The sequence below is a fragment of the Mytilus californianus genome, unplaced genomic scaffold, assembly GCF_021869535.1.
Source record: "Mytilus californianus isolate M0D057914Y unplaced genomic scaffold, xbMytCali1.0.p SCAF_7, whole genome shotgun sequence".
Classification (NCBI taxonomy): Eukaryota; Metazoa; Mollusca; class Bivalvia; order Mytilida; family Mytilidae; genus Mytilus; species Mytilus californianus.
In genome coordinates, this window is record NW_026262723.1 from 47,527,940 (window position 1) to 47,555,163 (window position 27,224).

Genomic DNA, 27,224 nt, shown 5'->3' on the forward strand with positions numbered 1-27,224 from the left:
TTTAGACTTGTTTATATTTTTTCGTTTGGGCTTGTATTATATTTGCCTTCGGGTTTATATAATCCGTTCATCCTATTTCGACTCTTCAAAATTCAGGAGTCTATCCTAAATTGAGGTAAATTATATGGCCTCTAAATACCGTTTCGATTCCTAACATCACTGAAGAGACATTTATTGTCGAAATCCGGTTATGGTGTATCAAGTTTTGCACCTCATGTTTGCGGTATACCATCTTTTCCGCAAGTTTATTGTTTTCTGTTTGGTATTCAATTAATAATTAAGATCCATTTTGTTACATCTGGTGATCCGTTTATTTGGCAATCGCCATGGCAGTCATCAGGGTTTTAGAACATCCGTTGTTCGACCTGCTAGTCAAATGCGTTTTGTTAAAATATACGTCTAAACAAGTGACAACACTACGACAGATCCATCCATTGGATCACCTGTGACGGTGATACAATGCTGAAACCACATATTATATTCATAATTACTCTAAATATCAGCACAACAATGTTAAATCTATAAATTTGTATATATATATGTAGATACTATAATGGATGGTGACACTTTAATAAAATAAATTATCTCTAATTATCTCTATCTCTGTTATAAATGAATATGGTGTATTGATTCACGAGACAAAAAATTCTACACACTCTCTACAAAACCCCCAAAAAATAGCGCTTCAGATTTATTTTTAATGCCCCAAGAATCGACGCCATCATCGTAACCAGTGTTGTTTGATAGTACATCATCATATTATTTTGTAACGTCATAAAATACTTGAAATTACAAATTATTTTTTGTCAAAACCGGTTTTCTGTGCTACCGTTCTCGTCGAACTATAGGGACTTTTCTGCTTTCATTTCTTTTTATTAATTATTATAAAAATTCGTCGCATGTGTCATTTAGTGTTCTATGTCTACTTTTTTGCAATATTAAACAAGTGTGAAGAACACGCGCTTCTGTGATAATCTACATCAGGTTCGCTCGAAATCAAAATACACAAGACATGGGAGTTATCTTCATAGACACCATCTGTCCAGGAGTAAACTGGAATAATCTACATCAGGTTCGCTCGAAATCAAAATACATAAGACATGGGAGTTATCTACATAGACACCATCTGTCCAGGAGTAAACTGGAATAATCTACATCAGGTTCGCTCGAAATCAAAATACATAAGACATGGGAGTTATCTTCATAGACACCATCTGTCCAGGAGTAAAATCTCATTACTAAAAAGGTAGGAGGATCAAATAGGGCCATATCCTGGTTAGTAAAAATAATTCACCCTTACATAATTGATACAAATGTCTGCTGATATTAAGTGAAAAACCTTTGTACTTCAAATCCAATAACATGTCAATCTGTCTTAGCTTTCATTTGTATTTACAGATAATGACAAGTAAAGGTTTGCTGGTGACGTAGGCCTTGTCAAGCTATGTATTTATTGATATGAAGACTTGTTTGATTTTAAGTTGGTCTATTAGTTGCTACTTTGAAAACCTTTAAAGAATTATACGCAGAATTCATTTTTTTATATTGAGTTTTCCTCCCCACCCACAATATCTGTAAAAGTGTATAAAAACTAACTTTATTCATAAAGCATTAAAATATATAAGTAAAAATACCGGATCGTTTAAGACAATACTCCCCATTCATTATCTTTAATTGGGAAATTATCAGCTTGCAAACCAGATTTCGGAACATATTAAAATGTTTCATATTTTAACAAAGATCGATACAAATCTTCGTTTATCTCGAAAACAGCTGGGATTTTGTCTTTGATATTGCTTCATTAAAAGAATATAAAGAGTTCAGCTTTTACCTCTAACAAACTTATTCTAGAACCGTCAATATCGTTTAATTGTGGTACGCAGTTTTATGTATTACGCCAGCTTCTTCTGAACTCGGTGATCAGAGTATTAAAATGGTAAATCCTTCATTTAGAGATGTAAGCTCAAGCCAGTTTGTTTCTTTAATGCAGCTCAAATGCTGTCTCAGAACAAACATTATCGGAACCGCATATATGACAGAGGTTTAAGCAGCATTTTAATAGTTATCATATGAATTCCAAACAAAAATATACATTCTGGTTAAAAAACGAACATGTTAAAAGTCTAGACCATATACATCCTATCAGTTGTTGAATAGTGTTAGTCTTAGAAAGATAAATCTGTCAAATTAAAAAAAAAAATCATGGATACTAATATTGCTACTTCAACCAATAAAGGCAATCGGCACCTACATCAACATCTTATAAAGCCTTCGTGTGTGTTGTTGCAAGTAAATGAGAAGTATAATTTGATGTTAATATGAAGTTCAAGTGCAATTTCTCTGTTTTAACATATCTTTTTTCATTTACTGTATAAAATATAGCATCTAAAATGGAAAATATTGTTTTGGACAAATGTAGGAAATATAGAAGGAAAAGATCAACTGACACCCTGCATCAATCAAAACCGAGCCTCCGACTTACTGTAAAGCTACACAATCTGGATGTAAAAGATGTGGTGTCACTCTTCTTATGAAATGAAATTAAAACATTTGAATGTTCTAAAGAATTTAAAGCAATAGTCCAACTATGTCTCATAAAAAAAGACTAGCTTACGTAAAAATAGATATCGGATGGGTCAAATCATATTTGTGAAATTCAGTTAATACTTAGCAACATAAATTCAACCAAAACCGTAGTTTACTCAGTTGCTCCGAAAATGAAGCAGTTCTAATTCCACTGGCGGCATCCTATGTTCATATTTAATATTTCAATTTAAAGATCAATAAAAAAACATTTCCAGGTTTGATATATTGACATAGAATAGAGTTGTCTACTCTTTCCTTAAGTTCCAATTATAGCGTTGCAGTTTATTGGTGTAATAATTCTCCCACATACATGTGTAAACTGAATTTGGTGTTAATGACATATCTTTAGTATGTGCGTCCCATTCGATGTCTCTTCTTTATTTTGTTTAACGATTGTTGCCTCATTGACGTATGCATTCATATTGACATTTGGTTTTGTATTCCTCGGATTTTAATCTTAAACAGTTTTGTTTTGAGACAAACAGAACATAACTTCATATTTCTCTGTCATGGTCATACGGTTTTTGTAAGGTTCTTGTTGTAAATATTAAGACTTTTATGTAGTGTTATGTGGATTGTAGTATTTCTGTTCGTCCTTTTTCTTTCGGCCATGGAATATTCGTTTGTCTTACTTTTACTTAAGGTTTTTTAAATGCCCTTTAGCATCTTCTCTCCTTTTTCTTCAAATATGGAATACCAATGCAATGGTCGTTGTAATTTTTTTGTCCGTTTACAGAAATTGTTCATTTATTTCAAATATTACATATTTTTGTTAAATGCAATAACAATTTATCTGGACAAAAAGAGCTTGGATTGGAGACTTTGTCATCGATAAGGTGGTGACATAAAAAGTTTTTTCTTCCATGCACATCGACATGACTCATATTATCAAGTAAACCAGTTCCATGGATGTTCAATATATAAGAATAAGAGAATTGCATAATAATCCTGCATTTTCGAGTGCAACCACATAAAATTTCTTGTCAAATATTTTGCTATTAATTGTAGTCTATGCACGCATTCTACAAAACATATCTGTACAAAATGAACAACGTCCAATTTTCGCTACTTTCTAAGAATAATTCTAAATATCAAAACGACAACAATTAACCTCAATTTCTGAATTAGATGAACTAATTTATTCTATGGGTTTATTTTAAAAAAGATTGAATCTTCCACTGTCCTATTTAATATTTAAAAATTTGTGTATATTTTTTTAATATTTACTTGGTTTGACATTTCCTGTTAACAGCAGTGAATTTTTAATATTCAAAATCAATTTATAGTATTTTTGGAAACGGAATGTTCAGTTGACACCCTTCCCATGGGTTCGATATCGAGAATCAGTTTTTCAATACATATTTATAGATCATGTATTAGTCTCATTTTAGTATTCTAGTTAATGTGATAGCAGCCAAGAGATCAACACGAGGGGTTGAAGTACAAGGAAAATTACAAACAGACCAAAACTCTTAACATGTAGATAACTTGTGAATTGATTCAACAGATATTACCGAATATCTGAAATCAACAAAGTTCCACCAGTGAACAAAGCATAGAGAAATTGAAGCAACCACTGCTTAGACTCTCAACATTGGTTAGGCACATAAACATATGTTGGCGACGATATAGCTTTGTTACTACTCAATTCTGTCCTTATCAGTACATACATACCAGTAACACAATTAAAACGAATCCTTGTATAATGTTCAGAAAAGTAGGAAGAATTTCATAGATCACGAAACATGGAAACATTGTATATATACAGCTATTCGATAATACACTCAGTTTAACTATCCAGAAATTCAGAGATAATTTATAAGCTAAAGTGAGAATATTTTTTTCTCAAACAGTAACCGACTGTAATACGTAAATATCGTATTCATCTTTTCATAATTCTAAAACGTGTGTCATTATTTAATCGAAAGCGAACATAAAAAAGCTGAACTTTTGAAACCTATTTTAACTATGGATTCCGTCCCAATTAAACATATATTTCATAACATTGAAAGCTAAAAAGTGTTGACTTCGACATAGAATCAATCAAAACCCATTTTAAGAATTACCCATTAATTTAACGATACTTATTCTTTAGTTAAAATGCAATTTGTTGTCGATTTCATGGGAAACGCATCATCAATATTAAGAAATAAACGCCAATTCTTGATATGGTAATGCGACATCCAACATATAAACACTCGACTAATGGAGGCTTGAACTGGTTGTATTGCAATTAGGATTTATTTCTTCTTCTTTTTTCTAGTCGTAATTTTATATGCAAATCCATGGCAAACGGCTCCAGTGTTAAGAAGAACTCGTATTTCACGGATTGAATTATAACTCTGTTAAGATCAGAATATAAAAAGCGTATAATGTTGTCGGGATTGTAATTCGCAGTGACGTTATGTCATACATCAATCCATTTTAGGCTGTTCTTTAGGGTCCGTGTTATAAGTGATTTGGAGCTTAAAGTCAGAAAACAATTTAATTAAACAAGAAAACTTAGGGGAAAAGATTCCAATATAATGTAGAAACTAATTTACAAATGGTAAAAGAAAATTCATTACATGCATCATCTGAGAAATACGGCACAATGAACATTATTTAAGGAAACCCGAGAAAAAATTGACAAGATTCTAACGCGTTTCTTCTCTAGAGAAACCACACACAGTAGGAAAAAATAAGCTTGCATCAATATATTCTATTAAGTTGTGAATAAAAAGGCTTAATCTGTTTTGTGGAATTAAAAAACCGTTATCTTCAACCGATATTGAAAGTGAAACTTAATTTTCATTAGATAACATTGATTATGGATGTTGGTTGATGTTTACTTCACCGTAGCATTGAAACGATACTGAATACAGCTTAAAACAAAGATGTAACGGATTCCTTTAACAGAGATAACTTTTAATTTCCTTAACAAATCAAGGAGAAAGAATTTTTCATTGTCCGTCACTCTGATTCTTGTCAATTACATTGATTAGGAGAAGTCCAATCAGTTTGGAAGCAGGTGCGTCCGGCTCGCCAATACACGTCTATAATTGTAGTGTCAGACTAACAGCGACAGTATAAGATTTAATTGGAAGTCACCTTTTGTGTCCAGTAGGGACACATATATCTGTAAACGGATTTTCCTCTATTCACCGGGACTGTATCCGTCACAATTTGCTTATTATTTGTCAGACTATTATTAAGGTTTATCACTCAGTAATTTCAACATTCACAAAGCAAGTGCGATAGAGTTGTAGATGTCTGTGTATAGTTGGAATTGAACTAATTAACCAATCGATAGGAATTGGTCAGCTTTTTATTATTCAGCACATGTTGTGGGAGCATTCACTTGTGAACTGTTGGAATTAACGAACTTAAATCGTACTTGAAAATTATATTTATTATTTCGCTATATTTAAGCAGATTAATGTTATCTACTGTTTGAATCAGACTAATAAAAATGTGATAATCAAAAGACTGGTTAGTGTCACCGGATCTTCACAAATCATTGTATTAATAAATTCTAAACACGGAATCTTTCACAATGAATTAAACAAATAAATATTTCTTTCGACTTTAATGGACCTACGTGCTTTATAAAAATGTTTATACATTATATAAGTTTAAGAAATCCAATTATTAACTGAAGTTTTTATGTCACAATATCAGTCAATAGTGGTGGATTCACCTGCATTTAATGCACTGTGAACCTGAACGCAATATCTTTTTAATAGATTTTCTGTTAGATCAATTAAAAGAACGGATCAGTTTATCGCTACAAAAAGGTATATCTACAAAACTTCATGCCTGGTCAGGCATGTATAGATATTTAGGATCATCACAGATCAATCAGTTGACAACATGACACGGTGAACGGCAGAGGTGTTAAACATGCCAATAGGTAGTCCTGCTTCGGATAAATATGTGGTATATACTTTGGATAATAATGAAGATACATGCAGCAGCTCCGGATTAGAAGATGGACAAATAGTGTTCCGTGATCCCGAACATGTTTCTTTGCAAGAAAAGCCAGATTTGAAGAGAAATGGAAACGGTAGAATCCGTTCCATTTCCTTTGAATCGAGCTCGCACTGGGGACAGAAAGGTTCTATGCGAATGAAATGTTGTTGTTTTTGGAATATAATATTAGTTATTGCATTAGTGTCTGTTACTGTAAATTTTATTATTACACTTGGCGACTATAAAAACTTAAAATCATCGTGGGCAAATATAAACAATACTGCTAATCAGGCTGAAGCAACACTTAGTACCGTATCGCCAACGCCCGCTGACGTGAGACAGGTAAGACAATTAATAAAACATATTAATTGATTTCATTTGCTAATAATTTAAATAAAATATCATAAGTGTAATGTCAACAACAAACGACATAGAATTGACAACGATTTAATGACAAACGACAAAATTATTCTATTTATAAAACGAACTGAACATTTACATATTTTTTCCTTTTAAACTGAATACATAATACATATTTACATTCATTTACTCGGGTTGAAGAAATTCGATATTGAGTAAACGGTGGTTGCTTTGTAAATCATTAGAATTTATTACTTTGCGTAATGATGTTTGTCGTAGTGTAATGTTATTTTCCTTTAATTAAAGCGACACCGACCCTCCTATTCCAATTCGTCAAATATTCTAATACATATAAAAATGATTAGTGTATGAGCAGTCGAAGTAATTGTTTAACTAATTTCCCCCTAATGCATTTAATAGTTCTTGTAACTACTCTGAACTACTGCAAAATGCTTATCATCTAGTATAATCTCAAATGATAAATGACTACTTGAAAGGATAGAAGTGTGTTCAGGAAAAGTTCTTTATCAAGTTAGATGGCAATAGAGGAAAATTCAATTTATTGAATTTGGACTTCTGAGGAATTCTGTCAAGATTGAAAAATTCCTTATAAATCATCAAATTGACCCGTTAAATTACTTAAATACAGTTTCATCTCAACTGACAGCCAATGGCAAAGCTCAACATTAATCCTTAAGAGTCTGTACAAAACGATCCAGTGATGCCTCGCCATATCAAAACAAAAATTTTTAACAAAAATATGATTTAAATGCCCTTAATTACACAAGTTTTACGGTTTATAACGATCAGTTTTAATTTACACGGTTAATTAAGTCTCATTCAAAATTATCTTGATTTTGACGTAGTTTAATGATGAAGCTAAGCCGTTTACACGACATTATTAATCTTATCTCAACACGAAATAGACAGAAAATCACGGGTATCTGGATGTCTGGGGTGTCAATTTCGACATCAATGTCATGCTATGTACTGGTGATTAGAAAAATAAATCTGGAAAATAATTTTTCAATTAATTGAATAACCAGTTGTAATACGATATGTCATAGTATTGTTAATTATAGACCTTCATGGAATGAACAAATAATTTGTATCGGTTCCTGAAAATAAAACTCAAGATTATACAGTACGCGCACGTTCGTTTAGTTCGGGTTTTTAACCTAATTATTAACGTGTTACAATAATTATCGTAATACATGTTTGGCTTTAGGCCTAACCTTTGTAACTAATGTACCCGTTAGATAAATGACCTCATGTAGATCGACGAATCTTGAGAACTTATTTTTTACTGAGTGACAGCTTGTACATTAAGAATCATGTAAAAGACAAATTTATGACGAATTAAAATGTTATGATTACATAATCACAAACAGATATCAGTAATCACTATTGTCCATTTATTTGATTTTTTAGACAAAAACCATGTTTTCTTTTTTATTACATGCATGTTTCATGATATGGAACAATCATGTCTTTCATATGGATGCGAAAAAGGTCGGATATAGCAACGAGGGAATTCCATATAACTTGTTCTGTTGAAAACCGGAACGATTATGTTACATCAAGTTTCAGAGATAATTGCATGAAATATCATTTATCAAAAAAGCTTCGAGTAATAGTAGAATAATCTATTCCAAATTTGTGGCAGCTAAAACGAGTGGGCAAATGAATGAATAGACAAAATAAACATGACATCTCTTTTATCCTTTTAATTTTTTATTTCTAAAATGTCCATAATGTAAACCGACAACGGACAATACCAATGGGCATCCAGTTGTCAACCAAACGTTGATAAATAGGTAGAATTTGCTACTAATTTATAATGGACTTTTCCTTTTTAACGCTTTTCATTTACCTCGAAACCCCTAGCTTTAGTAGAATTATTTATTAGAAAAATAAAGCATACTAAAAGACGAAAAATCTCATCAAAGTTTTCCGCCAATTGTTTTTTGGTTGTTACCTGATTTTTTTTCTATAGCATTTTAGATTATTTCTACTAACATTACTAGTTTTCGTGCTATATTCTCTCAAATTTCCCGACCTTCCTCCCGGACGACCCCTATTACAGGACCTACCGTTTGCATGTATTGTCAATTTGTTCTCGTCCTGAACATGCATGAAATAAGTGTCACTGGACGTTAAGCAACCATCAATCAATCAATCGATGTCTTCACAATCTTTTCTGCGATTTTAAAAATAAGAAAATACGTTTTAGGTTACCAAAGTTATGTCAAAATACCAAGTAAAATTGTACTTGATCAACCAAGTGACAGTTAACTAGGACTTGTGTGTGGGATTATAAATAAGTCACATTACCTGTCTAGAATGTAGACAATGTTGACATTTGATGTCGATATCGTCTATTATTATATTATATATCCTTCCTGTTATATATTTTATATCTCACTGTAAATCTGCCTTTTTTAATTTTGTCATAAATATCTAAATATATAACTTGTCAAATTACCCATCATAAATGAACTTTATACTAATGTAGACACAACACAAACTTTTAAGTTAAATAAAAAAAACCTCCCAGTCTCTCCCTCTCTCGCCATGCATCCGTCCATAATTACAAATGTGAATTTATCTATCGATCAATACATCCAATCCATCCATACGTCCATATAAATATATATCTATCCACCTATTAAACTTAAATCGTATTATAATTACAAAATTGTGACTTTTTAGACAGTCACAGTAGCTTTTTGTTGTATTTTCCTTCGGTAATGAAACATACCCCCATCACCTTCGGTGGACTATTAGCAATTTTTCTCAATTTATATTTCTAGGAACACATTAACTTTAATAGATACAAGGTAAAGATGTGATGTACCTCTATGTGGTCATAAGGGCATATTATGATATATATTCAGGTGAAGCTTCTACTAATAACGTAACCGGGGTTTGCAGATGTAATTAACGTCCAAACATTTGAATTCGTATTTGTAGAGTTTATTGCATGTATCTATATCATTAAAATTCCAAATATATTTTCCCTTCGGTTTAATAATATATTATAAACGTCGATTAGAAGTCCTTGTATTATCAATGAAATTTTATTATTCCCTTTATTTGCTGTAACTTTCAAATTATTTGCACTTACAACTCCGTCAATGTCTTCAAGAAAACGACACGCCATTGACCATGACAAATTAGCCTCCTTAAATCTTACAAATTTACGATAGACTAATTGTCACTTTGATGTTGTCAAACATCTACACGAATTCGGGTGATAAGTCTTCCAGTTTTTTCTGGTGATCCAGACGAGATCTATCTTATAGAGCTTTTGTTGTGTACTGTTTAAACTACGGTACTTTTATTTGATAATATGCAAGTTTTTTTTATTTTACAAAGATCCGTTTAATGATAGCTTTGACAACATGCGTTTTTGTACTAATTGTACTATCATTTACTAATACTTTTCTAAAAACGTGTTTTGTGTTTGTTTGATTTGTTTTACTATTTATATTCAAATTTATTAAATAGAGCGATATAGGTGTACCTAGATTGCCAATTAACCCACCATTTGTTTTGTATCTGTCCAAAATTAGGAATTCGTTTGCATAAAGCATCGGTGTCTTTTGCTAGTATTTTGCACGACTACATTTTATGAGCTCGTATTTTCTTATCATCTTAGAAAGACAGAAACACTGATTCGGGATTACATTTGCATATACAAGGAAACAATCGAGTTGAAGACAGAAAACCCAGCGATATATATTATTCTGACACCAAGTCTACTTTCACTCGTAATTGTAGCTTGCTTTGCGAAAAATGCGGCAACTACCAATTTTTGTAAACTTGCCGTTTATTCGGCATTTCACTTTGCAAATTTAGACAATTTAAACATTGTATCGCACACTAAATTAAATTTGGAATCCAAATATCGTTGCATGAGATTTAAAACAGCACTCTGGAGTACTGAAAATGTATGTATACATGAGTGTTCTGTGCAAAATGAAAAATACGTACACGTCAGTTTACACTAAATAGAATGATAAAATTCATTAATGTGAATGGACTAATAAGAATATATACTATATGGTGAATACTTCAAAATTCATGATAGGAAATCTCTACAACATTTTTTTTAATTGTATAAGTAAAATAAATCTATATTGAAATACAAGATGCTTCTCTATTACAAGTTCAGTTTTTATCTGAGTAGATATGCATGTAAAGAAAATTTGACACGGCATTGAATTGAACTCAACTGTAAATGTAACATTCAAGAACAGCAATGCAAACCGTATAAGTAACTTGAGAAAATGTGATTTAATTTTATCCTTTTTGAAAAAGCAGTTTTTACTTCGTATTCTGTTTATTGAAATTTGTTTGAAATGTTGTTCATTGAAGCATACATGTATTAAGTTTTGGTTAAATTTGTTTCGCAATTTCAGTAAAACCTTTTCATAAGTCGCAAAAGATATACATCCTGTAGTAATTGATAGCAACCGACGGTTTGTGATTTTTAAACATTATTTACTTCATAACCAATATTATGACGAAGGAGAACATTTCAGGGGGAAGGGGGGGGGGCAATTTTCCAGAGGCCATGTATGAGATTAACATCTTTTAATCACATTTCAAGTAGCCAAGTTTTATTTCTCTTGTATTCATAATTAAAGACAAAAATATATAGATCATGACGTGAAGTTTATGGCATGACTGTTGGACAGTTGAAATTTAAAGCATGTTGTAACATATCTGGACAGTAACTTACACACAAAATTGTGTTGAATTTAACAGTCTCATTCATAAAAAAAATTCAGAAAGCAGTTCCTAAACCTACGAAGTTTTCGAACAGAATTATTTAGTATGTAACATGCATCTCAAGATAAAAAATGAACATTTATTATGACTAAAAAAGGACATCGCTGTGTGCAATAATAAATAGTTCAAAATGTTAACCAGGACAAACACTTGTTTGTTTCAACTTTCATACATCTAGCATGGATAGCGAATATTTCATTTGAATACACGCGTGTTATAGATCTGGATTAATGACTTTATTCGTTGAATTACATTTTACACTACAGGAATAATGATGGACGAACGGACAGACGGACAGACTGTCAGACAGATTAAAAAGTATATACCCCGCTATTTTGAAGCGTGGGGTATACACATATATGAAAAGCGAATATAAAATGTTTTAGATTTTTATACTTTAATGTAATGAGGTACTAACCCGTATATTTATCAGTTCATTTAACGTTAAGTCGACAAAATTCATAGACCTATCGGATGAACGAAATTATCTGATAAATATATGATACCCTTTGATAAATCAAGAATCTTTCCATATAGTGATGCTCAAAACCATGTTATCGGGGAAAATTAAACTTTTAAAAACCCCTAAATGTCGAGTATATCTAGAATATAATTAAAGCAATATTTGGTCATTGTGCCTCTTCTGCTATCGCACCACATCCTATGTATTTAACTTAAAGAATTTTATAATTGAATTGGAAAAATCTTTTAAAATTACAGGTATGATCCATATCTCCACATATGTATGTTGAATGTAAACCAATAAAAACTTTACAGAAATGTGTGGATCTCAAATGAATATTATTGAATGCGCTCATTTTAATCCATTTATAAATCTCCACTTTATTATAAATCGTATATACAAAGAAGACACTAGTGCAAACAATTATAAGATAATGTAAACATTATTGAGGGTATACACCTGTTTATCAATCCAGCTTCTTTTAACATAAAGCTGCTTGAAGATCTTTTCTGTCGACTGTTTATACAGTGGAATGACAAGGAATAAGGCAAATCAGATTGATATATAACAGAGATGACAGAAAGAAGCTTAGAATTGAATATTGTCATGTTCAAGTGTATTACTGTCTCCTTATACGTTTGATCAGCTTAATATCTTGAAAAAAATAGGATGAAAGAAACGCTCAACAATATACGTCATGCGATGGAATTTGAATGAGCTAAAATAAAAGAGGCTAATATAATTGTCTATATCCATATAAAGGTCTTACTATGTTCTTGGCAGTGGCTTAGTTTGGAAGCCTATGACGAATTCCTGATTGATACATACTTGGTAGTAGACAAAACTGGTCTCATTCCGCTCGTGTTCAGAGATTCCTATCATTTTCACTCTCATGTTTGTATATGTATATACGTCGTGAGATTGTTATATTTTAAGAAACTTTGGTATCCTTCCTTTGTATTAAATTTTGTAAAAAAGACTCTTATCTCTTTGAGTATAAGAAAACAAAAATCCTCACGCCACCGTATATCTATGAATAAATTAATAATAGAAACCAAGGATTTGCATAGTTACTATACACATCCTGCAACAGTTGATAAACCCTGACATCAACATAGAAATGCGTAGATGTAGCATGCTTGCCAATGACACAACTATCCACCATAGATAAAATCACGTGGACGTAAGTAAGTTCAAATATAAACATGAGAAAAAGTCATTTAGGTTTTATTCTTTACTGGATTTATTCTTTTCACTCGATATATTGCACGAGTTTGTGCTTTCCTGTAATGTTCATAACGTTGCTACATTTGAAATCTTCAGTTAATGACAGATGTTTTTCACTCGTTCCGTTGGTTGGTAGCGTTTGCATTTGTCAGTTATTGTGTACTTCCCCTTTTCGAATTTGCCTTAGAGTTCGGCATTTCTGTATATTTTTTTTTTACAAAAGCCGTTATTATAGTAAGAGGCATGATTTATTTATATCAGCAGATCTTATAGTACCTTAAAATCCTTCTTTAAGAGAAACTGCCAGCATACTTTGATAAAATACTATATATATTTAATGCTATTTTACTTATAGTCATGTTTTTGTTGTCTATATTCCCGAATTAAGCTATATCTTTGTTTGCGATCCTTTAATGAATGAAGTTATCTTAGGTAGTTTTTGTTTAATTCGTTTACAGCTTGTTTAGATTTGAGGAGATACTAATATAGACATTGTGTTTTTTTTTCTGTAAAATTCGCAAATAACATTCACTAGTTTGTTCAACTTTTTAATGCTAAAATGTATGATGTAGAAACCAACATTGTGTTTTTTTTTCTGTAAAATTCGCAAATAACATTCACTAGTTTGTTCAACTTTTTAATGCTAAAATGTATGATGTAGAAACCAACATAACAGGAGTCGACGAATGTAAATCGAAGCATGTCATATCATACCTGTATCACTATGCAGGTACTGCTTCCGATAGACAATCAGTCCCCGAGGGTACAATTCGTTTAGTAGCCGGTACTTCAGTATTGATTGGCATGATCAGGAAAATTAATCGCAGACTATTTAGGTTGTTCTGGTTATGCACTTTGTTTTTTTTTTCGCTCCCAAACATTTTGTTTCGTTGTTTACTATCCAAATTTTGGGTTATGAGAGTACCAGATGAAGATTATTCCAGAAACGAGTGTTGGTCACACGGAAATAAATCACATCTTATGTTATTTTTATTGAGAAAAACACAAAATCTGGTATTAGTCTTTTGTAAGGAAACAAAAGCGTGTTAAATTAGATAAAAGTGTTCACATTTTAATACCCGGTATATAGGAGACTACAATTGTTTACCAAAAAAATATAAACATGACACAGGAAGAACTTTTTGAGCACAATCATATTAAACTCTGGCATTGCTTCAAAGGGGCATCCGCCCTCACTATTTTACAAAGAACAAACACCAGATACTTAGTGTTTATCTTCAGCAGTCTCAAAGAAAAATCAAGAAGCGCTGAGGACCATATATCGGTCACCTAGATGTTGGATTATGGTCTAGTGTGGACCTCTGTGGTACCATTGCCCCTTTCTGTGTCTTCGCAAAAGAGGAACTGTCAAGAAGGTGTCATCGTAATCATTTCAGCAGTCTAAATGGATAACAAAAACAACTTTTAATTTCAATTAAGAAATAAAATTTAAACCTGAAAGAAATCGAAACCAGTAAAACAAATTGCCCAAAATTCTGTTGAGATAGATAACCATCAAAACGCATTCCAGCTCTATTAAATATTACTTTCAAATCATGTTATGCTATGAATTCTCTGATGGGACAACATTTTGAAATACTGCAATTCAATCTTCGAGTAGTTCATATAATGACACATGAAAAACCCTATACCAATGGAATTATTCAATGAAAAGCTCTTCTGTGAGGATGTAACAAAGCATTGTCACAGTGATGAAAAATGTCCGCTCCTGACCCGTATTACAGATTTTCAGATATGCTTCAAATGTTTAATGGAGTTCAATTGCGAAAATTAATGTAAATCCATCGAGAAAATTTATTTCCACAATCAGTGAGTAATTATATTACTACAAAGGAAGCCACGGTAAAAGGCTTTGGTAAAAGGCTTTAGCAATATTTCAGTAAAAGGAACGATTTAAAAACGCTGATCGATTTTCAACATGACGATAAAAAAGATTTATTCCCCTGTTTTGAATATTAACTTCATTATTCATAATTATTCTTTTATCATTATTGCTATTTTGTTTGAAATTTGTGTAGCTTATACATTTTTAATGTTTCATATTCAAGAAAAGGACATAATAATTTTCCTTCTTAACACAAACAAGTAATTTTTTAAGTCCATTTAAATGTTACGTTTGAATTTTTTTTTGAAAATTGTATTTATTTATATGTAAAATTGTATATAATTGACAGTTATACGCTATAACATATTAAAAGGACCAAGTGTTTGCGCTTTAAAGTAAAATATATACACCTAAGTATTGCTTGGACTTGTAGAGTTGTAATTTCCATTCCAGTGCGCATGTGCTTCTGGGATAATTTATAAGGTATGCTGCAAAGTAAGAGAGCGAAATCGAAATCGAAAAATGACTATACACAACAATCAAAACCGTTTATAAGGTCCGCATCAAAATAGTTTTGTTTTGTACAATTGCATGATTTAGAAATGAATAATATAAGCAGTCACAAATACTGGTAAAATATATTTCTTTTGACTTTGAATATCGTTTGGTTGCTGTCTCATTACGCATATACAACACACTTCTTTAAATTTGTATGTAAGTGAGTTTGAAAGAATCTTCAGTGTAAATTTACAGAAAAGAGAAAATCTACCGAAAAGCCAGTTATGCCTAAATTAAAGCTATGCTTCCACACCAAACAAGCAAACATAAGGCTTTATGATTACAACTCCAATACAACAATAGTCAGGACTGGAAACTTAAAAAGTGTGTCTTTGTAGCTAATACCCTTGATAAGATACTCTGGTATAGGGTAACTTGGTTAAAAAACAAGATGGTTTGGAACTCTTTCGCAAGACAATAACACCCTCGATGAGAGGCAAACGTGCTGCAGTGAGCATTTATCATACGCCTCTATGTCGATAAAATAAAAAAAAAAAACACATTTTTTTTTGAAAATGTAAATATTTTTGAGTGTTAAAGACCTCGAGTTACAATTTTTCATAGAATAACCATTTATGAATTATATTCATTGAAACTATTTTACTCCGTTCACCAGCGGCAGTAAAAATTATTCGTTCCTAAATTCGGTTCAGCTAATTTTAAAATCATGCACATAGTTATACTAACTCGTCAGAAGATGCATGGAATACTTACAGCAACCATTTATCAGTCTGTGTTAAAGTTATATGAAACGAATTACTTGTTGTTCAATGTAAAGGAAATTATTGAACTAATGCATGCATATATACTAAACTGTTTTCTCTATATATGCACGTTTTTTTTTACATTATAACAAATCCAATGACCATAACGTGTAACCCACAAAACATATTTCATTGAGTGAGTGTTGATCGAAAACATTGAATGCTTATCAGCTTTCGGATTTTGTTGCTGAAGTTTACTGAATGATCTTTATTCTCATAAACCAAATACATAGTTACAGAGAAGAAATATTACAATAATAACAAATATTGAATATAGCATGTGTGAAATACAAATTATTGTTAATATATATTATAAATATATATTTGGACAAAAGATAAATAAATATACAATAGTTGTTTTAACCAGGAGGATAGACTTTCACAGAAATACATTTAATAAATTCTCAAGTTCAACACAATTTCGATTTGAGTATACTTTATAACATTTACATTAGATTTACAATATTGCGGTAAATATTTGTTTCTTTCGTCTTTGAAAAAATTACAAGACATAATATAATGGTATTCGTCACCGATGTCAACTGAGTCGCAAAGGTGACACAATCTATCAGATCTTGGTATGTTGTGCCACCTTCCCGTCTCAATCGGCAAACGGTGATTTCCACATCTAAATTTACATAGTTTAAGGTTATTAATAAATTGAATGGTAGCACTGTCAAATAGTGTTTAAATTTAAAAACATTTTTATACAATCTATAACATAAACCTTTTGGCGAATTGTTCATTTCTGATGACCATTCTTGAGTGAACTGGTCTCTTAATCTTTGCTGAACACTTAATACAACCCAGCGTTTCTAAAATACATAATGACTTTGCCATACATTTGACATTCTACAATCATTAAAAATTTTCTTTATATAAGATAACCATTTATTTTCATAACCAAAATTATTGAGATTAACATGTAACAGATTATATAATAAACATGATATTTTGCTCTCTTTTCCTTCTTGTAAGCAACACCAGACACTAATCATACGTGACTTGACGGTAACTGAAATAGGGTATCTTCCCAGCTCACCATACACCATAAAATTTGGGGTTGAATTTTTTAGACGTAATATATGCTTGCAAAAACGCAAATGAACTCTCTCAAGAATATCTAAATTTTCGAATCCCCATATTTCGCACCCATATGTTAATATCGGAACAATAGACTTATCAAACATATCTAGTTGGCACTCGATCGACAAATTATTAAGTCTGGAAATTTATATTACAGCATACATTGCTTGAATCGCCTGGTCACGTAGATATTTTCTGGTGGAAAGAAATGAGCCACTTCTAGAAAATATAATACCAAGATATTTATAGCTACTGACTATCTCAATTTCATTTCCATCTATATCAAATATCAAGTTTCGAGGTATTCTACCTCTTGAAAATACCATAATTTTCGTTTTATTGATGTTAATTTTTAGTTTCCACTCTTTACAATACTCTGAAATTTTATCCAACATACATTGTAAGTCATGGCTAGATTCCGCAAGTATAGTATTGTATCATATGCATACAATAATAGAAATTTTTTAAAATATACAAAAAGTTCGTTCTCAATATCAAGTGTAACAGACTGAATTCCATCAATATTAGAATTTTCTAAAAATCCTTGTAGATCATTTAGATATAGTGAAAAAAGCAGAGGAGAAAGATTTTTCTCCTTGTCTAACGCCTGTTTCGCAGACAAAGATATCAGAGACTTCTGAATTATGAACAATTCTAGATTTGACATCATCATACATGTTTTAAATAATTCTTAGAAATTTTCCGTTTACATGGTTCAATATCAATTTTAAAAAATAATGAATTTCGAATTTCGATGTATAAAAATCAAAAGCTTTTTCAAAATCGACAAATACACAAAAGAGTTTTTTCTTTTTCACCCGTAATAATTCAAATAAAGCGTGTAATGAAAACATATGATCCGATGTGGAATTACCTTGCCGGAAATCTGCTTGGTTTTCATTTAGGATATTATAATTTTCAATAAAATCACTAAGTCTATTGTTAAGAATAGACGTGAAAATTTTCGATAGACAAGACAAAAGTGTAATAGGTCTATAATTTTTGGCGTCCAATTTGCTCCCCTTGTTTTTGAAAATAGGTATTACGTTTCCTATAAGCCAAGCCTCAGGCAAGATTCCCGTATCAAATACAATATTAAACAAATGTACATAAATATCAACCATACAATCAAGAGAAGAAGCAATATATCCATTAATCACTTGGTCTTCACCCGGTGATTTGTTATTTTTAGCCTTTTTCACGGCTTTCATAATTTCCTCCCGTGTAATCTTAACCTTAATAAACAATCAACAAACATGCATGGAGCACGTGAAAAATAAGTGAGATGATAGAGCGATCTTTAATATTTTCAATATGTTCCATGCGTTTTCATTTGTTAATCATTTTGTCATAATAGTTGTTAAATGATTTTGGTGTATTAAATTTTTTGTAAAATAATCAATTAACACTACACTTAATGTCTACTTTCCAGTGCACGTTTGTTTCCTTTTTCATCACGGGTGAGGATATGCGGTTGTCGAATTTCTAACGAGTAGTCCAATGGTTAAGGTCACTGCATTCGGAAAAGCTATCGGCGAATAAGAGTATGGAAAGACAATAATTCATTAGTAGTACATTTCTAAAGATTTTGATAAGATTTAGGATTTCCTTTTACAAGAAAGTCCACGAACACGTGTTTTAAACTTAGCCATTCAAGTATGTAAAACATATTCAACTACTTTTTTTCAGTTTGAAGTTTCACAAGACTTAAGAAATACACCTGTTATACATATAATTTTATTTTCACTTGTTAATATTTAAACGCGACAACCAATTTATTCATAACTTGAACGTCTTGTTAACTTATATTAAAGTATATTTCTCAATTAATAATTTTTTCCAGTGATGTACATATTTAAAACTATCTTTGGAATTACGAAAGTGAGGTCCACTTTATTTACAAAGAATAGATAAGATCTATGTTTCTGTCAAGCTGCATGAATTTTTTGCATTGTACTGTTTTTAAAACTTTCCAATCATTTCATTGGAGGATGTGCATATTGACGTTATCTATTTTTATTCTTAACGAAGCTATATAGCTGCGTTCCTTAAGACTTTTGATACATTGACGTATTTGACATTTCATTAGATTTCCATCTTGAGCTTATAAGGCCAAAAAGTTATCATGGAAATTAGCTGAACTTAAGTTTATGTCAAGCCATTGCATATTTATATAGTCTTTGGTTGATTGTGTTTTGTAGGTTTGTGAAACGTCTGATTGTATCCACCAAGCAGCGTCGGTCTTATCACGGATGAACACGAACGCAAACCCATGTGAGGTAATTATCTTCGTCACCCAATCAAAACACTTGACCAGTTAATTTAACGTCTACTTCGAAGCACGCGCTACACTGGTCAGTAAGGAATTCAATAATAAATTGGATATCTCACCAGAGTTGTCAAAGGTTTAATATCGCACCTTCGTGCATACAAAGGACAAATTTACAAAATTAGATAGGCAGAATTTGTTGTTTGCTATCATTGTTAAGCTGGTCATTTATTGATTAATGTCAAATAAACATTGAATTAGGAGTATTTAATCATCCCATGAAAACCTACTGGGAAAAATAAATCATATTTCTTAACACGTCTTAAGTTTTTATTTCTTTACAAATACACAAAAGTATCGCCAAAATCTTATTTTTGCGTAATCCGAAACCCATTTATGGATTTTGTTGTTGTTAAAATTGATGTTCACTTCAGTGACTTTCCTGTATTGGAAATTTTAAGGAAGAATTATTTGAAAAGACACTAAGGCCATGTTCATTTCTATTAACTGTACTTACGCATTAAGTGTCAATAATAAGGACTGAATATATATACACTATTATATTTTTATTTGTAGTCATCATTTTCAATTGACATAGTCTCCTTAATTCATTAACAATTCAAAACGAGCTGTCATCATTGCAAACAGAATATTAAGTATGACAACTAACAGCCTTTTAACGCGTTGTGTATTGAAATTTGCATACGTCTTATTGCATAAACGATCTTGTCAATTGTAGTATGGATTTATTTATCAAGTTAATAATTGAAACAGAGTATCTGATTAATAACTTGATTGAAATTCAGTGGTTTGGATAAAATCTTTGAAATCTGCCAATATTTGCAGACATGCAATTTCTTGGGTGCTTGGGCTTTTAGACAAAATTCATTATCTTGATAGGAAAAGCAAGAAAAATTCCTTAGATTATGTCAGATATGAATCTATCAAAAAATAATTGTATTAGCTAAAACATTTGGCAATTAATCTACCTTTTCATTTTTGAAATAGGATTTTTACGAATTTGCATGTGGAGGCTTTCATCACCAATCACATCTGTCATGGGAAAGCCAAAGAGTCCGAGAAGTCCCAGACGTTTTACGGGAGAAGTTCGGATCTTATTTAGAAGGTAAAAGATGTTTTCAATAAAGAGAATCATAAAATATGTGGTATTTAGATTTCGGCGAACAAAATAATGATTTGAAAACATTGTATAGATTTTCGTAAAACTATCTGTCTTAACGTTATGCTGTATATAATTCTAGTACTATCTTTGATTAAAATTACAATGAACTATGTTGTTACAACATACAAAATGTGTATTCGTTAACCTAATTAAACATAGTTTATCTAGCAGTGATGTCGTTGTAAGACTTTTTGGTTTGCCACTATTTATAGATATTACAGATAATAAGTAGAAGTACTGTGAACAGAGCTCGAAAACTGATACCAACTTGACACCAGTAAGAAGGTTAAGAACATTGTTTGTTATGGGAACCATTAAAATCATTATGACATGAAGAATAATCATAAATTGAAACGTCAAAATCCATATTTTTGTATTGGAAACCCCAGAAATCATTCTGATAAAAAAGGATGTGGATAATGGCATTAAGTCATGAAAAATCTGCAAAAGTTCGATTGAAATTAAAGGAAAAGTTGCCGATAGGGGATGTAATAATCATAACATGAAAGGGAAAAGTCTATGTTTTTGTATGGTACCACAGACATCATTCTGATGAATAGTAAAATAAGAGCTGCACAATGGCATTATGTCATGAAAAATCTGCAAAAGTTTGATCGAAATCCATTCACTGGTTTAGGAGAAGTTGTGGATGGGGATGTTCACCCCTATAATATGAAAGGGAAAAGTTATGTTTTTGTATGAGAAACCCCAAAATTCATTCTGATCAAAAATTGTATAACAGAAGATACTCAAGTACATTACGTAATTAAGAGTATAATCACTATGTGAAAATTTCTTTGAAAATTTTAGTCTTTGTTTAAGTAAAAATTGGTGCGGATGGAAGAACAGACAGACAAACGGACGGACACCCCGATCACTATATACCCCTACTTCGTTAAGCCGGGTATAATAAAAGAATCACAAATATAAATTATCCCAGTACTAAGTTTCGTTAGTTAGTCTGTTGTTAGTGCTATCATATCATCTCTGGTATGAAAAATATTCAGAATATTTAAAGATAGCCGTCATTAAACAATATTCAAAATATGCAACATCAATACAACACACCAAAGAGTATTGTTAATTTAGATAACTGGAAAAGAATGGCAAATATATGTCTATGGTTGATGTGGTCTGTTATTCTATGCGATATTTTTGGCGATTCCTTTTCTGAAAAAAAGATTGCCATTTCAGAAACACCCGATCTCTTATAAATTATATTTTTCTGTACACTTAGTTAATAATTCTGTAGATTCATTGTCAACACCAATTTCATCTACTGAATCAGAAGCTCGCAGAACTGTTAAAGTACTATATAGAGATTGCAAAGACGAGAAAGAAACATTAGTAACAGCCCGGGAGAAGCGTAAGTATATTCCGGAACTCAATTCAAATAAGTTAAACCAATATATCTTTTTCATTAAAATGAATATTTGTGAAGAATATGTTTTTAAATGATGGAGACGGTCTTTCTGATTTACCATATAGTCGCATCGTGTTTTATTATGTAAATCAGCTTTCATGGATTTTTTTCAAATCTCGTTAGAGCGTGGAGAACGAATTAGTTGCGTAAAATATTTTGTACAACTAGCAACACTTTTTTTCATTTATTGAAACAAACTGTAATGGAATATTAATGGAATTATCTTCCAATCCATCTTCATGTACAGAAGTCACGGACAGAACTTAAGTTATAGTGGGACGTTAACTTTCCTATCAAAGAATGAATTTGTTGATATAATCCAATTTACTGGGATTGCTCAGAGGTGACGATACTCTTTATTGATCTGAGAATATTTCGTTTGCTGTTAGAAATTATCACATTTCGTTTGTCTTTGCATTATTGTGTTAAGTCTACAATTCAGATAAATGTCGTCTGTAATTAGTGTAGCAGAAACGCGCCGAAAATAGTAGCCATTACTCTTTTAACCGTGTGCATTAACCTCAAGTCTCTGCTTGAATCTTAATGTCAGATGGAAACGAATATTTATGTTTTCAAATGCTGAATTTGCCATTTATTGTTACTCTTTGACATAACTCATTAGCCTCCATAAATTTCTACAAATTATTTTGTTTGCGAACTTCAATTTATCCCAGGAATAGAGATATTTGTCATTATTGACATTACAATTTGACTATGACATACCACTTTCAGCGAAAAATGCCACGATAGAACAAATTGTCAACTAAACAAGAATTTATTTCACCAAATATAAGATTTTTCCTTGAATAATTAATGTGAATCACTAATATCATTTTGTTTATTTGTTTTGTTTTCTATTGTTTGCAGTAAGAAATCTCCTAGTCACCGTGAAGTCCAATAATGGGGTGAATATGAAAAATGAGACGAAGAACTACGTCACAAGATTACTAGCTATAGTTATGAAGCAGTATGGAGCTACGCCTCTCTTCAAAGCAATAGTTAAGAAAAATGGAGATATCACCGTAAGTTCTTGTTTTAAAAGAAGTAAACTTTCACATAGACATGTAAATATGATGGCACTCTCTATATGGTTTTAGTGGCAAAACAAATTACAAATCATGTAACCTCATGCGGCAATTGGGACATTCATACAAAACTTGGCAGGAATAGTGTATTGAAGCAACTTTATAGAGTTATATTCAACCAGTATGATGAAAACTTGGTCATTACAAAAAGCTCTTTACTCTCTTTTTCATATTCTGCAAGGGCCTTCCCTTCTGATGATATAGTAATTAACAAATAGTTTCAAATTAATATATAAGAATATTGCAATTTGTGATATTTAATCACACTTGTCTTCAACGGCACTGTGTAGCATTGAATAATATTTTCATTGCATGATATTTTAAAAATATTCATTTTTTTTAAAGGTTGTTTTCAAATCTTAGATATCTAATTTCTAATGATATTAGCATTTTGACTGTATTGACTATGAGTGAATTACTACACTTGATTTTAGATACAAGCAAAGTGTTTTTTCTGAGATAGTTTTTTTAGCATATTTGAAATTTGAAAGATAATGGACAGAAGTATGAGAAAGAATATACTAAGTGTTTTTGCGTTTTAATTTTGCGTTATTTTTTGGTAGTAGTTCTTGTCTAAGTCGATAATTTTACTTAAAGTCTACCAAAACATATTCCACGCAAATTGTTCCATTCATTCCTTAGAGTTTTTTTCGGGATCACACTAAAAATGTACTGTTAAGAATACATATAATTTAAAAACAATTGTTATCTTACTAGTTCATATAAATATTAGATTTCTAGCTGTATCAGGTACAATTTAATTAATTCCAAAGCACTCTTTGATTGATGGCAAACCATTGGGATTTTCCGTTTCAAAATCATTAAAAAGGAAGATATTGTATCTCTTTGATATTTTTAGATCATTATAATTAGGCTGAACTGCTGGTCTCAAAATTACCAAGCTAAAAAACTAAAACTTCATATGGTATCATGAAATGCTCAAAACAGGTATCTAGTTTTTTTAACACAATGCGTCTCTTTTTACAATCATTATGAAATTAGAAAAACCTCAATCCATTAAAATCAAGACATGGAAATAGCTATTAGGGAGACAAAAGGCCGGAATAGTAAGGACACGTGACTATTCAATTGTTTCGGCCTCGATCTGAAACTAAACTAAAGACAAGTTGTTAAACACGATATAATGTCGAAGTAAATGTGGTGACAGAAAGGAAATTAGATTAAAATGTAATACGATACCGAATTTGACAAAATCAAGTTTACTGCTATTTACAAGTCAAAAAGTCAATAATAAAAAAATTTATAAAAAACTAAATTACAAATCTATATCATTGCATTTTCATACAATTCCGTCTACGATGCATTACACAAATCAACAGATAAGAGTTCTTGTGATTATGGCAATCTGTTTGAAAAAATTAAGTGAAAATCGTTAAAACTAAATTTCAGATAGAATGTTACAATTATTACGAACGTTTACAAAACACAATGTTCGTGAAAACAATAATACTCATTGTTCTGGAGATTAAAAGGAGATGTCTAATAGCACTAACGGTGAAACTGTTATCATGACAACTAAAACATCATTTCAATTTAGAAATTGATTGTTGTACATTCTAACAATTGAGGTCAATGGGGATAGCTAATTAATTCTAAAAAAACCCATGTGAAAGTGAGACTCTAAATTGATTTATAAAGGGACAACATACAATCTGCGAAAAATTAGATGCACATATGAGAATATTTATGGCAAAAAAGAGTAATATCCAGCGAATTGAGGAAAGAATATATTATAAATAAGTAAAGACAGACAGTGATAAATAAAGGGAGAATTTGGGTATATGTTAATGAAACGGCAACCCAACAACAACAAAAAAGACTAACAAACAACAGTCTACAAAACACTACACAGAAAACTAAAGATTCAGCAACACGAAACCCACCGAAAAACCGAAGGGTAGCATTTCCATCTCTCCTTTATCCTGTTCTTATTTCCGAGATCAGTAGAAGAAATGGCACAGTCAAAAACAGACAGAAAAATTTCTCTACACTCTTGGTAATATTAGAGTTTGATTATGGTTTGAGCACATGCCTATCGTTGAAGGCCATATACTAACTGGTAGAGAGATTGATTATGGTTTGAGCACATGCCAATCGTTGAAGGCCATATATTACCTAATAGCGAGATTGATTATGGTTTGAGCACATACCCATCGTTGAAGGCCATATACTACCTAAAAGAGAGATTGCTTATGGTTTGAGCACATGCCTATCGTTGAAGGCCATATACTACCTAGTAGAGAGATTGATTATGGTTTGAGAACATGTCTATCGTTGAAGGCCATATACTACCTAAAAGAGAGATTGATTATGGTTTGAGCACATGCCCATCGTTGAAGGCCATATACTACCTGATGGTTTTTTGGACAATCGATTCGATGTCTGTTTCATTGTCAACTTGTTTTATTGATGTAGATTGAACTTTATATTTACGAGAAAAAATGTGTTGAACGCAGCAAAATGGATTACATACGGATATTGAGATGGTGGGCAGGCATAAGATATATATGTGTCCAAAGAGTCAACAACAAAAATAGTTTTAAAACGTGACATCAGAGAAAATTCATATATAAACTGTTCACGGAATTAGTATTAATCAATCTAATCAAAATATAGAATTCTGATTTTGTTATACTTCATGAGTATAATGAAATCAGAGTTTTATATTTCAATTAGATTCAGTATTATTAAAACTGAATTCATTGTGATCTATATGTTGATAAAAATCATATGATATTTTATGACAGTCAATCCTTAATGTATATTTATAATGATAAAAAAGAGTTGGTGGACAAAGGTTAAGTTAATACTAGAAAATTCCTGTCCATGAAACGCCTATACATGTGTTTCAGATATTTTATAAGAAAAAATCTTTTTCATCTTCAAATATTGTTGTAAAAGACAACTTTGACTTAACTTATGAGATTATATTAGTCTTTTGGCAGAATCATGCAATGAAAAACACACAAAACTAAGGTGGTTTGAATTATAGATAAAATGGTTTGGTTTACAATTATCTTTCCAATTTGCTGGTTTTTTTTTCTATACTGTTGACCTTATAGGCCCTTCTTAATCAGATTGTTTTTAATTTGAATATAGTAGTACGTCTTTTAATGTGTTTTTTTTTTGGCACTAAGCATTCCTGATAAACGTTGCACCATACATATAGCAATTGATATATGTTCTACCTTGTACATTTATTTTGTAAATCGAGCACCCTTTGACAGTAAAGTTGACGAATAGGTGATTATATATTAAATACACGTTGAAACATTAAACATTAAACAAATAAGTATAAGCCGTTCGTTCGGTTGCTTTAAAGAAGATGAAAATGGTAATTCCCGAGCAAAAATTCAATATTATTGTTTTTCCTATAACAAAATCAATTTTTCTTTGTAGAAAACTACTAATTTGATTTTCTTTATCCAAAATTAGCTTGTAATCAGTCATAATTAATACAGACATCCCGTATCAGTACAAAACAGATGCTCGTGGGTCTTGTTGTGCTTGTTTTATTGATAAATAGAACAAATAAAAATATCTTACATCAAAGGATATTTATTAAATAGTACAAAACAGTGTCATTTACTGCTCGCGGTCTACAC

The 27,224-nt window shown here is 31.2% G+C and overlaps 1 protein-coding gene across 3 annotated transcripts in view; it reads left to right on the forward strand.

Moving 5' to 3' along the window:
* The first annotated feature begins 6,322 nt into the window (after positions 1 to 6,322).
* LOC127707472 (membrane metallo-endopeptidase-like 1) overlaps positions 6,323 to 27,224 on the forward strand; it is a 50,350-nt gene continuing 29,448 nt past the window's right edge. Inside the window, exons 1-6 of one of the 3 annotated variants that reach the window (XR_007984936.1) lie at positions 6,323 to 6,879; positions 9,711 to 9,737; positions 19,840 to 19,917; positions 20,916 to 21,033; positions 22,343 to 22,456; positions 23,381 to 23,535. Coding sequence is in view for 2 of the 3 variants with exons in the window: in XM_052212004.1 (XP_052067964.1) it covers positions 6,469 to 6,879; positions 9,711 to 9,737; positions 19,840 to 19,917; positions 20,916 to 21,033; positions 22,343 to 22,456; positions 23,381 to 23,535 (903 nt within the window). In the remaining variant the exon portion in view is untranslated. The remainder of the gene's footprint in view (positions 6,880 to 9,710; positions 9,738 to 19,839; positions 19,918 to 20,915; positions 21,034 to 22,342; positions 22,457 to 23,380; positions 23,536 to 27,224) is intronic. The other 2 variants (XM_052212004.1, XM_052212005.1) reach the window with 2 other exon arrangements.